Raw genomic sequence first — 14,652 nt, 5'->3', positions numbered from 1 at the left:
TTGGTAGGTTACTTAGGCTTTTAAAATTAGCATCATAGAAGGATTGCTGTATTTGAGTAAATCACTAAAAAACATGGATTTAGTTTAGAAAAATGAATATATGTAGTAGCAAATACCTTATTGGTACTTTATGTTTTTTAGAACTTACTTCTGTCAGCTCATTGAAAAGATACATGTTTTTTAAAAAATTCAGGGAAAATACTGTGATTATGTTTTAAATTGTTTGAACCGAGACCGTGTGTGCACACAGGCGTCGGGGTGGGAAGGCGGGGAGAGAATCTTAAGCAGGTTCCGTGCCCCCTCGCGGAGCCCGATGCTCACGACGAGGGCATGACCTGAGCTGAAATCAGGAGTTGGACGCTTAACCGATTGAGCCACCCGTGCACCTTGATATTGTGATTCTTTTAAGCAAAGGATTTAGCTGTTCATAAATATGTGTACTTTAGAGAATTAGAAGATAGGGAAAAACAGGGAGTAGGCAAAAGTAAATAACCAAAGAAATTCCGTAAACTTAAAGACAACCACTATTTTTTGTGTTGTTTTATTTCAAATGGTGTCATCCTTTCAGGACAGTCACACTAATAGTGAAAGGACATCCTGTGTGCTCTTTATGCAGGCTCCACAAGGACAGCTTGTCCCCTCTGCTTCCTGCTGCACGAGTGTGTGATAATATGTGTATTTATGCATGACATTTTTTCTGAGCCCTTTGTGAGTAGGCTGCAGGTGCCATGGATATCTATGCCTGAATGTTGCAATGTGTATTTCCTAAGAGTGAGGACATTATTTTATACAACCGTGGTATCATTATCAAAACCAGGAAAAATAACACAGATGGGCCGTTTTTCTCTAATCTGTACTCCATATGTAGATTTTTCACTTGTCCCATTAATTTCTTTTATAGCTCTATTTTTCCTGATGCAGAATTCAGTCTAGGACAATGTGTCGTATTTGAGTGGCACAGTGCCTCAGCTTCCTTTCGGGTGGGTAGCTCTTCAGCCTGTCTTAGTTCTCCGGTGTCGGCTTGTCTGATGTTTTCTCATGATGCGGCGCAGTGTTGCTCTTTGGGCAGAAACACCCAGAGCTGACGCTGTGGCCTCCTCACGGGATCATGGTAGTAATTGGTGCTGTTGCCAGGGGTGTTCATCCTGACAGTTGGGTTAGAGTTTCTGCTCCATCGTTTTGTAGCCTTAAAGTGGTTGTTTTCCCACTGTGGGAGTTAGTCATTTGAAGTCCCCTCCTCTCTCTTCCTAGAGTATCCAGTCCTCAGGCCTGTAGGCAGCACAGAGGAAGTTAGATGTTAGGCAGCAGTGGTGCTCCCCAGGAACACGAGGAGGCAGCTCTGGGGCCCGCCTGGGTGGGGGTGGGGGGTCACAGCTGGAGCGGGGGAGGGGTGCCTGGTAGGGTGCGGCGGTCAGGGCAGGATGGGGAAGGCGGCCTGTGGGCGGTTGGTCAAGTAAATAAGTAGAAGTTAATGGAAGCTAGATTTCTCTTTGTCAGAGAAAGGAGTTACAAATAGAGACAGAGGAAACTAAAGTGAACCCTGTGGTGTTGGATAGGAAATGAATGTATTGGTGTGAGGTCATGGTACTCCTCCTTCCCTCTTGCCCTCTCTTTTTCTCTGCCTTTCTTTCTTTCTGTCTGTCTCACTCACACATGCAGACACTTATATACATACATACATGTGTGGGTAAGTAAAGGTAAAAACAGACCTGAAAGTATGTGTGTGCATGCGTGCACATATATTTCAGATCCGTCCACTGAAAGGGTCTGCTTTGGAGTAGTGATACCTTAATAGTAATGAGCAAACCTAGTGCCCAGATCATGGCTTCTAAGTGTCATTTTACATTAAAAGGAACCAGAACTCTTTGGAGAGATGGCTGACTCCAGCCTGGGACGGGAAAATGCAAGATGAACCTAAAATGTTGTATTTTCTAAGACATCAGAAAATTAAGCAAGTGTTCCAAGAATGATCAAGAAATGTTATAGGCAAAATTGGGGATGATTTGGATCAGAACAAAAATATAATCGTGGGAGGATTGAGATGGTGGAGTAGGAGAACCCCGAGCACCCCTCTTCGTGTGGACACAGAGACTGCAACTTTATTCAGAGCAGCTTTCTGAGAGGGACCCGAGACTAACAGAAGAGCCAAAGATCAAGAAAAAGCCACGTTGAGACACAGGAGGGGCAGAGACGCAGACCGTTGAGACACTCACCCCCCGGGCAGTGACCCACAGCAGGGGGGGTGTCAGGCGTGGAGGAGCGGGGAGTTCAAGCCCCATACTGGAGACCTGTATCAGGAAGGTGAGCTCCATAACATACGACTTTGAGACCTCACTCTGGAAGAGCTGGAGGGCTATGGGAAACCAAGACCTGCACAGTCAGCCGGGCATCACAGCCAGCAGATCAGATGATACAGAAGGGCGGGTCAGGGACCAGAAGGTAGTGTGGTGGGACTTACGCAAATGAAACAGGACAGAGAGAAATGACTTTTTTTTTTAATTTTTTTTAATGTTTTATTAATTTTTGATACAGAGAGAGACAGAGCATGAGAGGGGGGAGGGGCAGAGAGAGAAGGAGACAACAGAACCAAAAGCAGGCTCCAGGCTCTGAGCTAGCTGTCAGCACAGAGCCTGACGTGGGGCTCGAACCCAGGAACCATGAGATCTGACCTGAGCCGAAGCTGGAGGCTTAACGGACTGAGCCACCCAGGTACCCCAAAAAATGACTTTTTTAAAGCAAGAATAGATTAAGGGCCCTTTGGGACAACATCAAGCGTACTAACATTGGCATTATGGGAGTCCACAAGAAGTAGACAAAAGGGCAGAAATCTTTCTTGAATTAATAATGGCTGAAAACTTTCCTAACTGGGGAAGAAAACATGTCCCGGTGCAGGACGCACAGAGAGTTCCAGACAACACGGACCCGAGAAGTCAACATCAAGCCGCATCATCAAAATGGCAAAGTGAAGATAAAACCTGAAAAGCAGCAACAGAAAAGCCCCTGATTATATACAAGTAGAACCCCATAAGGCCATGAGCTGATTTTTCAGCAGAAACTCTGCAGGCCGTCAAAGAGTGGCGTGATATATTCAAAGTGATGAAGGGGAAACATACTACAATCAAGAGGACTCTTCCCAGTGAAGTGATTCAGAACTAAAGGAGAGAGTTTCCTAAACAAAAACTAAAGGAGCTCATCACCATTAAACAGGCCTTATAAAACATGTTCAAGAGGCTTGTTTAAGCTGAAAAAAGATATACAAAAGTATAAATCGCCCTGGTAAGGTAAATGCACAGTGCAGGTAGTGGATTAATTGCTTGTAAAGCTTATAGGTAGGTTAAAAAACAAAAGTAAAGACAATGACATCTACAGTAATTAGTTAAGGGATATACAAAGGAGAGAGCTAGAAAATATTAAGATAAAACTTGGTGGGGAAGTAAAAATATGGTACTTTTAGAATATGTTCAGATTTACATAACCATCAACTTAAAATAGAATGCTGTAGACATAGGGTCTTATATATGACCTCGTGGTAACCACAATTCAAAATCCTGTAATAGATACAAAAAAAAAATAAAGAGAAAGCAACTCAAATATAACACTAAAGAAAGTCATCAACTCACAAGGTAGGAGAGCTAGAGAAAAGGAACAAGAAGAACTGAAGCAAAACTAGAAAACAAGGAACACCTAGCAATAATTAAATGTAAATGGACTAAATGCTCCAATCAAAGGGCAATGGATTAAAAACTTAACAAGATCCATTAGTATGCTGCCTATAATGACTTGTGTCAGACCAGAAGACAAAACACAGACTGAAAGTGAAGGGATGGAAAAATTCTCTGCAAATGGAAATGAAGCAGAAGAAAAAAGCCAGGGTAGCAGCACCTATTGGACAAAATAGAGCTTTTTTAAAAAATTATATTTAAAAAAATTTTTACTTTTTGTTTTAACGTTTTTATGTGAGACACAGTAGTCTTAAAAACAAAGACTATAACAAGAGGCAAGCTAATTGGGTAATGATAAAGGGATCAATTCAATAAGGGCACGTAACAGTTGAAAATATCTGTGCACTCAGTATATGAGCACCTCTGTGTAAAGCAAGTATTTACAGACAAAGGGAGAAGTGGACAGCAGTATAACGATACTAGGGGTTTACTTTAACACCCCATTTACATCAATGGATAGGTGTTTAGACAGAAAATCAATAAGGAAACTGGCTCTCAGTGACACACCGGGCCCAGACGGACTTAACAGGTATGTACCGAACATTCCATCCAAAACCAGCAGGATGTGTGCTCTTCTCACGGGCATGTGGAGTGTCCTCTAGGACAGATCCTGTGTTAGGCTACAAAACAAATCTTAGTAAAGGTAGGAAGACTGAAGATGTATCAAGCATCTTTTCTGACCACAATAGTACAAAACTAGAAATCAATTACAGGGAAAAAAGAACTGGAGTAGAGAAACACATGGAGGCTAAGCGACATGCTACTGAACAACTAATGAGACCACAGAGAGAGCAAAGAGAAAGTTTAAGAAATACGTTGAGACAAATGAAAATGGAAACACACATTCCAAAGCCTAAGAGACACAGTAAAAGCAGTTCTAAGAGGGAAATTTATACAACATAGGCCATCCTCAGGAAACAAGGAAAAGCTCAGTCTAACCTCCACCTAAAGAAACTAGAAAAAGAAAAAGCACAAAGTAATTAGAAGGAATAAGGATCAGAAAAGAAATAATTGAAACAGACAAAAAGAATCAATTTAACTGGCTTTTTTAACATGTTTCAAAAAAGAAAAAGGATAAACCTTTAGCTAGACTCAAGAGAAAGAGCCCAAAGCAAATCTGAAATGAAAGAGAAGCTACAACTGATACTATGAAAATACAAGGGCTTATGAGAGACTATTACAAATAGTTATATGCCAATAACTGGACAATCTAGTAGAAAAAGATAAAGTCTAGAAACATGCAGTCACTAAAGACTGAATTAGGAAAAACTAGAAAGCCTGAAAGCTAGAAAGACCTATTACTAGTGGTGAAATTAAATCAGTTATCATCACCAAAACCCCTAACCAGCAGACATCCGGGACCAGGTGGTTTCACAGGTGAATTCTTCCTCACATTTAAAGAAAAGTTAATACCTGTCCTCAAACTATTTCAAAAATTGAAGAAGAAGGTATGCTTTGAGATTAATTCTGTAAGTCCAGTATTACTCTGATACCACAATCAAAGACACTATAAAAGAAGAAAATTACAGGTCAGTGTCCCTGATGAACCGAAACATCAAAACCCTCATCAAAATATTAACAAACTGAATTCAAAATACACTAAAAGGATTATACACAGGGATCACGTGGGATTTATTCCAGGGATGCAAGGATCCATCCACAAATCAATCAGTGTTATATACTCCGTTAACTAAATGAAGGATAAAAGTTATAAGATCATCTTAATAGACAATAGAAAAAGCATTTGACACAATTCTGCGTCTGTTTATGATAAAAGTGTCAGGAAAGTGGGTATAGAGACATATGTCAACATAATAAAGTCTGCGTATGACAACGCGACAGCTAATATTGTAGTCAGTGGTGAAAAGCTGAAAGCTTTCTCTGAGATCAGCTCTTAACCACTTTTCTTCAACATAGTACTGAAGTTCTAACCAGAACAGTGAGACCTAAAAATAAAAGGCATCCAAATTGGTAAGTGAGAAGTAAAACAAAACTGTCACTATTTGCAGATGAGACGTGATAGAAAATCCTAAAGATGCTACTAAAAAACATCAATAAATTCATTAAAGTTGCAGCATATAAAATTAATATACAGAAATCTGTTGCATTTCTGTATGCTAATAATGAAGAGTTTGAGGAATTAAGAAAATTCCATTTACAATTGAATCAAAAAGAATAAAATACCTAGGAATAAACTTAACCAAGGAGGTTAAAGACCTGTACTGTGAAAACTATATGATGTTGATGAAGAAAATAAAGATGACACAAGCAAATGGAAAGATGGACCCTGCTTAGGGATTGGAAAGTTCGTATTGTTAAAGTGTGCATGCTATTCAAACCAATCTGTAGACTCAGCGCAATCCCTATCAAAATAACAATGCCATTTTCACAGAGTTAGAACAAATGATCCTAAACTTGAATGAACCACAAAAGACCACAAATAGCCAAAGCTCGAGGTATCACACTTCCAGATTTCAAACTGCACTGCAGAGCTGTAGTAATTGAACACGTTACCGGCACATAGATCAGGGGAATAGAATGCAGAGCCCAGAAATACCCCACATTTATACGGTCAGTTCATCTGTGGCGAAGGAGGTAGAATATACAATGGGGAAAGGACAGTCTCTCTGATGAATGTTCCTGGGAAGCTTGCAGAACCGCATGGAGGAATGCAGCCTACACGAAAGTACAGCTGGTTACAGACCTAGATGGAGGCCTGAATTCATAAAATGCCTAAGAAGTAAACATATGTAGTAAACCCTTGGACATTAAACATTTTTTTTCTGTGTCCTCAGTCGAGGACAACAACAAAAAATAAACACAACCTTAAAATAGCAGTTCTGTGTCAGGAGTTCATGAAATCAGACTTTTCAAAGTAACATCAACATCTTAGGTGTCATGTTTCCGCGATCTTCGAGTCAGTAAGTCATAAACAGTGGTTTTTGGTTTTAGTATGGTAACTATCGCCAGGTCGAACCCACGGAAGCCAAGGTCTGTGGGGTCCTGCCCACTCGCAGCTGTGAAGCGCTCTGGACACCGGGCAGCCTGAGACTCGGCCGCATGAGACGACTGCTCTCCGTAAGGGAAGCGTGTCCCACATCGTGCTTCTGCTCCAGCGTCACCAGCTCAGTGAAGAGAACGCATCACCAAACAAATTTCTTTTTTACCAAGAAAACTCGGAGGGGATCATTGAGAACTGTCTTCCATACTCACGGACTCTCAAACGCAGACTTTGTGGGCTCCCGTGACACTGCTGTCTCCAGCCACACCGATCCCTGCACGACTCTTAAGTGGCAGCATAGACACTTTGATTAACATGATCCTGAGGGCCAGTCTTGTTTATAGAAACAAACAAAAGCACATTAACTTAAAAATGATGCTGAGTGATCAGTGTTTCAGATTGTATTTTGCTGAGAGAAGTGATGTTCTATTAATTCACTCAGTCCAAGGTTTCAGGTTCCCTAAAGAGCTTAGAAATTACTCTCCAGCTGCTGTCATGCTACAGAACATAAGTACTGGGGAAATACGTTTGTCCAAATTGTTGTTCAGGTTTAGTTGAATATAAATTCCTAACATTTTTCATAACTTAAATTTATGTAGGACTGTTGGTGATAATGAAAAAAAAAGTTCTGTAGGTAGATGGTTGGTGATGATTAGGCAACATTGTGAATATTGTTAGTACCACTTAATTGTACACTTAAAAATGCTTAAAAGAAAACATTTTATGTTACGTGTCTTATATAGCAATAAAAAATGTTATGAGAAGTGAGGTTAGCATAGTGGCTTAGTAAGCCTGAATCAGTGTAGGGAAAACCAAGGCCAAGTGCCGTCATGTACACTTGTATCATAATTAACACTGGTAGGCAAAAAGACATTTAAAATTTAAACCAAGCATCCCACGCTTGATTTTGGCTCACGTCATGATCCTAGGATTGTGGGATCGAGCCCTGTGTGGAGCCTGCTTCAGATTCTCGCTCCCTCTGCCCCTACCCACTTGCACATGTGCTCTCTCTATAAAAACAAAAATTAAAACAAAATTATTAAACTTGTCTCATTTACCAAAGATAAGCCTTCATTATGTACTACGGATTTCTGAAATGTTTCTGAGTTAGTTTCTCTGAGATTTTTTAAAAATATGGTACATCTAAAGCATTATAGTAAATGTTGAAAGCATTTCAGAGAATTATAGAAACATTCATTTTATATTTTATCTGTACAAGGCACAAAAGAGCTCCTTGGAGAGACTTTATAATCTAATCTAATTATACCTTTCAGATATAGGAGAATCTTACACACAGGGAGAAGTAAAGGCCTTTGTCAGTGCAGGCACGTAGTCACAGCAGCAGGTGGAGAGCCTGGTGCTTCAGGTCTGCAGTTCTGGTCCTAGCTCAGGAGACGCAGCACTAAGATAAAACATTGACAGATTCAGATCTCAAAGGCTTTTGTTCCCTTTGTATAAAATTCTGAACTAATTCGAGTTAAAAAAACAAACATCTTCTTTTCATCTCTGGCTCATCACAAAAGGTCGCCAAATGGTCAGCAAAGAAATTCTTAGTTATTGCTCCCGCCCAAGGAGACTAGGTTATTGGGCACAAGCAAACCCAAAGCACGGAATTATAGAGAGGAAAACTAGACAGACATAGCAGAGGTAAGGTTGTGTTGTCAGCTGGGATTCATTCCTGGAGCCAAGAGAAGGCGTGCGGGGATGGCCCCACCCGGGAGGTGCCTCATGTGGCTCTGTGAGCCACAGCGCCGGGCGTCCCCAGGACTCACGGAAAATAACTTCATAGCTTCACAGTTGTGACTTACACTGGTAATAAAGGGTACGTGTCTCACAGATTTTATTTAACTCAGTAGTTAGTCCGGGCACTGGTAAAATGTCCTAACTGGCTTCTGTACCCTGACGAATGTAGTCATCAGGGAGAAAACATTAGACAAATCCACGTAGAGGAACAGTATGCAAACTTCCTGACATAATTTTTCAAGTGCTCAAATCATGAAATTCAAAGGAAGGCAAAACTGTTTCAGTTTAAAGGATACTGAAAAGGCAGGACAGCTAAACGTGACACATGGGTTTGAATAAAGACATTACTGAGCTCAATGCTGGAACCTGAGTGGGGCTGAGGGTTCGCTGTGGGTCATGTCCCAGCATGAACGTCCTGGCTTGGATAGTTGGTGTAGCCGTCATGTAGGGGCATGTCCTTGTAGGAAACACAGCTACCGTGGTGAGGGCTGGGGGCATCAGGCTGTTAGCGTACCCTTCAGTGGTTCAGGAAAGAAAAGTTTTATACCGTACTTTCAAATTTTCCCTAAGTTTGTAATCGTTTCAAAAAATTTATAGGGAGATCCTTCACAAGTGTAAATATTCTTGCTCCTCACGATTGCCCCTTGATATTCTCTCTCAATCTCTTGCTTCTGTGATGGTTGGAAAATAGTGATCTTCTGACTCCATCATTCCGGCGTAGTGGTTGGCATTCTGCTGTAAGAAGCAACTTTATTTTCTCACTTATTTATGTTAGTGGGAACTTGGGACTCTCATTTTTCCAATGGCTCTAGTCTCTTACCATTATTATTAATATTTATGCCCAGATTGTTCCAGATACGGCTTCCATAGAAGGAATGGGGGCTGGCTTTCAGGAGCTCCTTCCTAGGTCCAACAAGGTGACTCCGGCTCCTTTAATAAATACAGGCCTACCCAGCCTCTGGGGTTAGCCACTTCTTCAAGGAACTGCGTTCCTTGCAGTAGACAATATGTAAAACCAGGACAGCGACTACTGATTTTTTGTTGTAGAAATGACGTTTTAACCACAATTAGGATTTTCATGCTCTATCTGGCAGTACCCTGTGTTCTCCCGAGTAGTCGTAAGCCACAGCACTGGGTGCTGCTTAAAATTTATCGTTGTTTACGGTTGACAGATGAGGCCACGAACAACTGGGAGGTGTCAGCACTCTCTCGAGCTGCGCAGAAAGGGTTTAATAAAGTTGTGTTAAAGCATCTGAAAAAGACAAAGAACATTTCATCGGTAAGGAATCCCTTTTATATTCTTTACCTTAAACAATGGAGAGATCAGAGTCTAATGCTTATGAAAAGTAAAAATCTTTGCTTAAAATGTTATTCTTATCAGTAAGTTAGTACAGCGTAGAAATAATTTCAGAATATTTTAAGCCATAAAAATGTAAGACATATTAACTCTCTGGTTTATTGTCCTGATCTTGTTTTCTTCTCCTTCAAATATATTTAGTGGCTGAAAGAAAGTAATATAGATATCTTTAGTCAGCAATCAGAATATTGATATTACGGATATGTAAGATTGTTTCATCTAGGTCTTAAATATATTTTTTGTCAAGTTTAATTCATGCCAGTTTTTATTTTTTTGGTGATGATTTCTTGAGATTAGGTTTTTGAGATGTGGCATATAATGTGATAGGAAACAAAGAATAAAGAGAGAAAACTGACTAGAGAAAATACCTACTTTAGGTAGAAAGTAAACATTAAAGTGTGAAACTCTTTGATACTTAGAACTGATCATGAAAGCTCCGGGTCAGTTCCTTCTACCTCATTATTTTTGACAGCTTTGGTTGAGACATGGCATAAAACTGGAAATGGCTTTCTAAAATATTTAAATTGTTTTATCACATAGAAATAAAAATACTTGAGCATGTTTCTGCTGTCACAAAGAAAACCTCTTTACAGACAGCCCCTCGTCTCCTAGGAGAGGGAGTTGAAGTGGGGGCTCTGGCTCCAGGGTGCAAGGCCGAAGCTGTTTTCACTCGCTGACGCTTGCACTCTGGGGTAGTGATGGGGACACTGCTCAAGCACGTTCTTAAATCCTGACCCTTGAACACATGTCTTTTTCATGTGCTGTGTGATGAAACAGGAAGTGTGCATAAAGCAGTCTGGTGCATAGTGTGACACAGTGTGACAGTCATCTTTAGGAAAAGCACTTTGTGAGGCTTTGAGCTGTGGGCTAAAGTAGGCACTTTTTCATGAACACCATTTTTACTTGAAAGAACAACTGACAGACTGTGGCTATTTGGTATTTGGCAGAGATTTTATCTAAAATAAATAGAGTGAGCCTGTCACTTCAAAGAAAACATCTGAGAGTATTTGTTGCCAATGATAAAATTGCAAAGTTTTAAACAAAAATTAAATTGTGGAAAACTTGAAGCCATCACCATGAGCTAGACAGCTTCTTAATACTTCAAGATTTTTCTGATTAAGATTGGTGATATTAACAAATGGGATTTTTTGTATGTATATGAAATGTGTCAACATTTGTAAGATCTGCATAACCCGGTAATCCAGTATTTTCAGATGACCAGTACATTATGCTACCAAATCATGCATAGGGAAACAAAACAAAACCAAACACTCAAAGTGCAGGGTAGACCAATGGACTTTAATGTAACAGACTACATAAAATGTATTGGTAAGGTTTCAGATTGCCTGTTGTAACCAAGAAAAAACCAGGGGGTGCCTGGGTAGCTTAGTCGATTACGCTTCTGACTCTTGGTTCTGGCTCAGGTCATGATTGTGAGGTCAAGCACCACATTGGGCTCAGCACTGACAGTGTAGAGCCTACTTGGATGCTCCCCCTTTCCCTCTCTCCCTCCCCCCTGCTCCCCTCCCCTTCTCTCTCTCTGTCCCTTCCCTGCCTGTTCTTTCCCTCTCTCTCTAAATTAATAACCTTAAAAAATAAAAAAAGCAGAAATTATGACTTGTTCAATTTGTATCAAAGAATAACAGCTATTATCTAAAAACACTATTAAAATACTCCCCCATCTTCCAAGTGTGGCCTAAACAACATGCCACAATCGTTTCCTAGTGAGTCGTGCAGTAAGAGACAAGTATGAAACAGTGTTACTTTCCTGAGGTTTTTTGTTTTATTTGGAAAACAGAATTACTTCCCCTAAAAATGCATCTTTTATTATCATGTAATGTGTTTCGGTGGTGTTTGTGTGTGTGTGTATTTATTTTGAGAGAGAGAGACAAGACAAGAGCAGGGGAGGGGCAGAGAGAGGGAGAGGAGACAGGCAGGGGAGGGGCAGAGAGAGGGAGAGGGAGCATCACCAGCAGGCCCCACACTGTCAGCACAGAGCCCAACGTGGGTCTAGAGCTCATGAATTGTGAGATCATGACCTGAGCTGAAATCAGGAGTCAGACTTTCAACCAACTGAGCCACCCAGGCACCCCTTGGTTCGTATTTTTAAATAAAATCATAAGTAATTTCAAGGTTTTAACTTCTAATATGAGAAATTATCAATAGATGTGACCCCCTAAACAAAAGTTCTTTGGGGATCCTCAATATTTTTTAAGGGTGTAAAGGGTCCCGCCGAAGCTTTGGAACTACTGGCCTGGGAAGTGGACATCGGACTGCAGCGCTGGGAAAGATGGGACTTCTTCGCAGGCGTTTGCAGTGCTGTGCAGGGTCTCCCGAACCACTGGGAGACACTAATAACAGAGAGGGTCGTAAAACAGTCTTCCTTCTCATAACCGTCTTAATTTTTAACTCTGTTATCATCACGTGTATGTTATTGTTCACATTTGCAGAGCGAAGTACTGTCCTTAGAAGAAGTAAGGGTTAGAGTAGTGCAGATGCTTGGCCTTCTGGGAGGACAAATAAACAGACATCTCCTAACAGGTAAACTCGCCTTTAAAATAGATTGACGTCTGTAGATGTGTTTGTACTTTACTTTGAATATGTACAGATCCTGGTATATTCTAGTATTTGCTCCTATATGCGATTTATCTATTTTCAAATGAGATGACAAAGAATAATATTTTGCTAAGTGAAATACTTTGTACCCATGCAGTCTGGATAATGCAGTACTAGTTGACAAAATGTTTGGGAAGCACATTTTCCATTTCAAAACAGAACCTGATTTGACACTTTCTTTTAATATTATGCATCGTATCAGGAATTCAGAGTTAATCTTTGAAAATTCTGATGTTATTAATATTTGGATATTTATTTAGAGTATTTTTTTAATCAGAATCAGCATTTAAGTTAGTAAAAATTCATCTGTATTTTTAGTTTTGACATTTCATATCAAGTATACTAGTGACTTTTAGTTATTTTAGGAAGTTAGAACCTACATTTGGAAAATAACGGTTACAGAGGGGAGATTTTTATTGTTCATTTATCATTTTTCCACCTAACACCTAAAATAACTCTTACTGAAAATGGAAATAAAGCATTCCAGACTATTAAACTTGTTTAAAAATAGCTTTACTTTAAATCAAAGGTAAAACTAGTATGTCAGTGATAATGAAACGACATATATATGTGTGAAGTAAAAACAAAAAGGAAAAGATGAATAATGTGTTGACTCAAAAGTATAAAAGCATTGTACTTTCACTAATGAGTTGTGGAGCAGGTGACATTAGAAAGATTTTGAATGAAAACATGCTCTTCTTGATTTTTTTTAACAGCCACATCCTCAGATGACATGATGAAGAAGTATGTGGCATGGGACAGAGAAAAGAGACTCAGTTTTGCAGTACCTTTTGTAGAAATGAAGCCTGTCATTTATCTGGATGTGTTCTTGCCTCGGGTCACGGAGTTAGCTCTTTCTGCTGGTGACAGACAAACTAAAGTACTCTCACTTTTTATTGTTGTACTTAGAATCTATGCTTTCTAAGACCTGTTTTTTTTGGAAATAGATACTATATTTCAGCCATTCCAATACTACCAATTCTCTATTTTCTGTAATATAGTAATTAGGCAATGATTAAATTATCAGGAGATGTTACTGATAGAAAGTACACATAAATTATCTTAGTAGATAATAACCCGGTAAGCCACTAATATACCAAAAAGCTGTTTATAATAGAAAATGCAGTACAAAGGGTATTTAAAAGTGGTTTCCAATCTGTGCCCCATTATCACCACCTTAACCTGGGGGATTAGAAACAGATGATTTCAAGTTTTTATGGAATTCCTTTGTAAATTTCCAAAGTGCTTTAGAAATAGATTTAGTAGAAGTGGAGGTTAGAGATGTGCTAGCGAGTGAGGCAGAGCTCTGATGAGGGCCGCGGTGAGCCCTCGCTCGCCGAAGGCGCCGGCCCCGGTGTGTCTGAGTCTGTTAAGTCCCAGCTCCCACCTCTTGGAAGCAGATTAGAGCGCAGACGCTTTAGTTTTATGTAAGAGGTGCCACTGCAGTTAATTTACATTTGGGTATGATCGTTATCTGCCACAAAAGATTTTCTCTTTAAGGGGCTAAGTTGAGCAGCATTTCTAAGTCTTCTCGTAAACCTGGAAGCTTAAGCTTGTTGAACCCCTGGCTTGTTTTAGGTTGCAGCTTGTGAGCTTCTACACAGCATGGTTATGTTTATGTTGGGAAAAGCCACTCAGATGCCTGAGAGCGGCCAGGGGTTCCCACCCATGTACCAGCTCTACAAGCGCACGTTCCCTGTGCTGCTGCGACTCGCGTGTGATGTAGACCAGGTGAGTGAGTGGTACCCGATCTGACACAGTTGCAAAGCTTAAAAGAAAGTGGATCTTGTTCAGGGATCATTAAAACTTGCTGCAGGTTGGAATGTCCTGGGGATCGTAAGTACCGCTGCCTGGCTGCTGCCCCTTCTCCCTGTGATGTGAGCGGTGGGACCCGGCCATCTGGACTTCTTAGAAGCCCTCCTGGCTCTCATTCGTTTGGGGATGAGCCACTGATGTGGTGGGGAGTCGCTGATAGTGCAGTGACTGAAGCTGGGCTGGCGGTCTGCTCTCATGTAGGGACTGAGTCCCGAGAAATGAAGGAGAGTAACCAGTACGGGACTGGAGATGCTGACAGGTGACCTCTTCCTGAGGACTTTGTGGCAGACCCCCCACTGCCGCATGAAGCGGAAGGAAGTAGAATTCGCAGTTCATTTCCTGAAGCTAGGTATCTCTGACACCAGGATGCACACATGGAAAAGGAAGCTAAATGAAAG

At 40.6% G+C, this 14,652-nt stretch overlaps 1 protein-coding gene across 1 annotated transcript in view; it reads left to right on the top strand.

Moving 5' to 3' along the window:
- Positions 1 to 14,652, top strand: part of PRKDC (protein kinase, DNA-activated, catalytic subunit) — a 183,083-nt gene that overhangs the window by 27,646 nt on the left and 140,785 nt on the right. Inside the window, exons 22-25 of the mRNA XM_029923172.1 lie at positions 9,639 to 9,745; positions 12,274 to 12,364; positions 13,156 to 13,319; positions 14,018 to 14,170. Coding sequence (XP_029779032.1) covers positions 9,639 to 9,745; positions 12,274 to 12,364; positions 13,156 to 13,319; positions 14,018 to 14,170 — 515 coding nt within the window. The remainder of the gene's footprint in view (positions 1 to 9,638; positions 9,746 to 12,273; positions 12,365 to 13,155; positions 13,320 to 14,017; positions 14,171 to 14,652) is intronic.

This window comes from Suricata suricatta, chromosome 15, assembly GCF_006229205.1.
Source record: "Suricata suricatta isolate VVHF042 chromosome 15, meerkat_22Aug2017_6uvM2_HiC, whole genome shotgun sequence".
Classification (NCBI taxonomy): Eukaryota; Metazoa; Chordata; class Mammalia; order Carnivora; family Herpestidae; genus Suricata; species Suricata suricatta.
The sequence above is the reverse complement of the archived record's forward strand: the minus strand, read 5'-3'. Positions and strand labels throughout refer to the sequence as shown.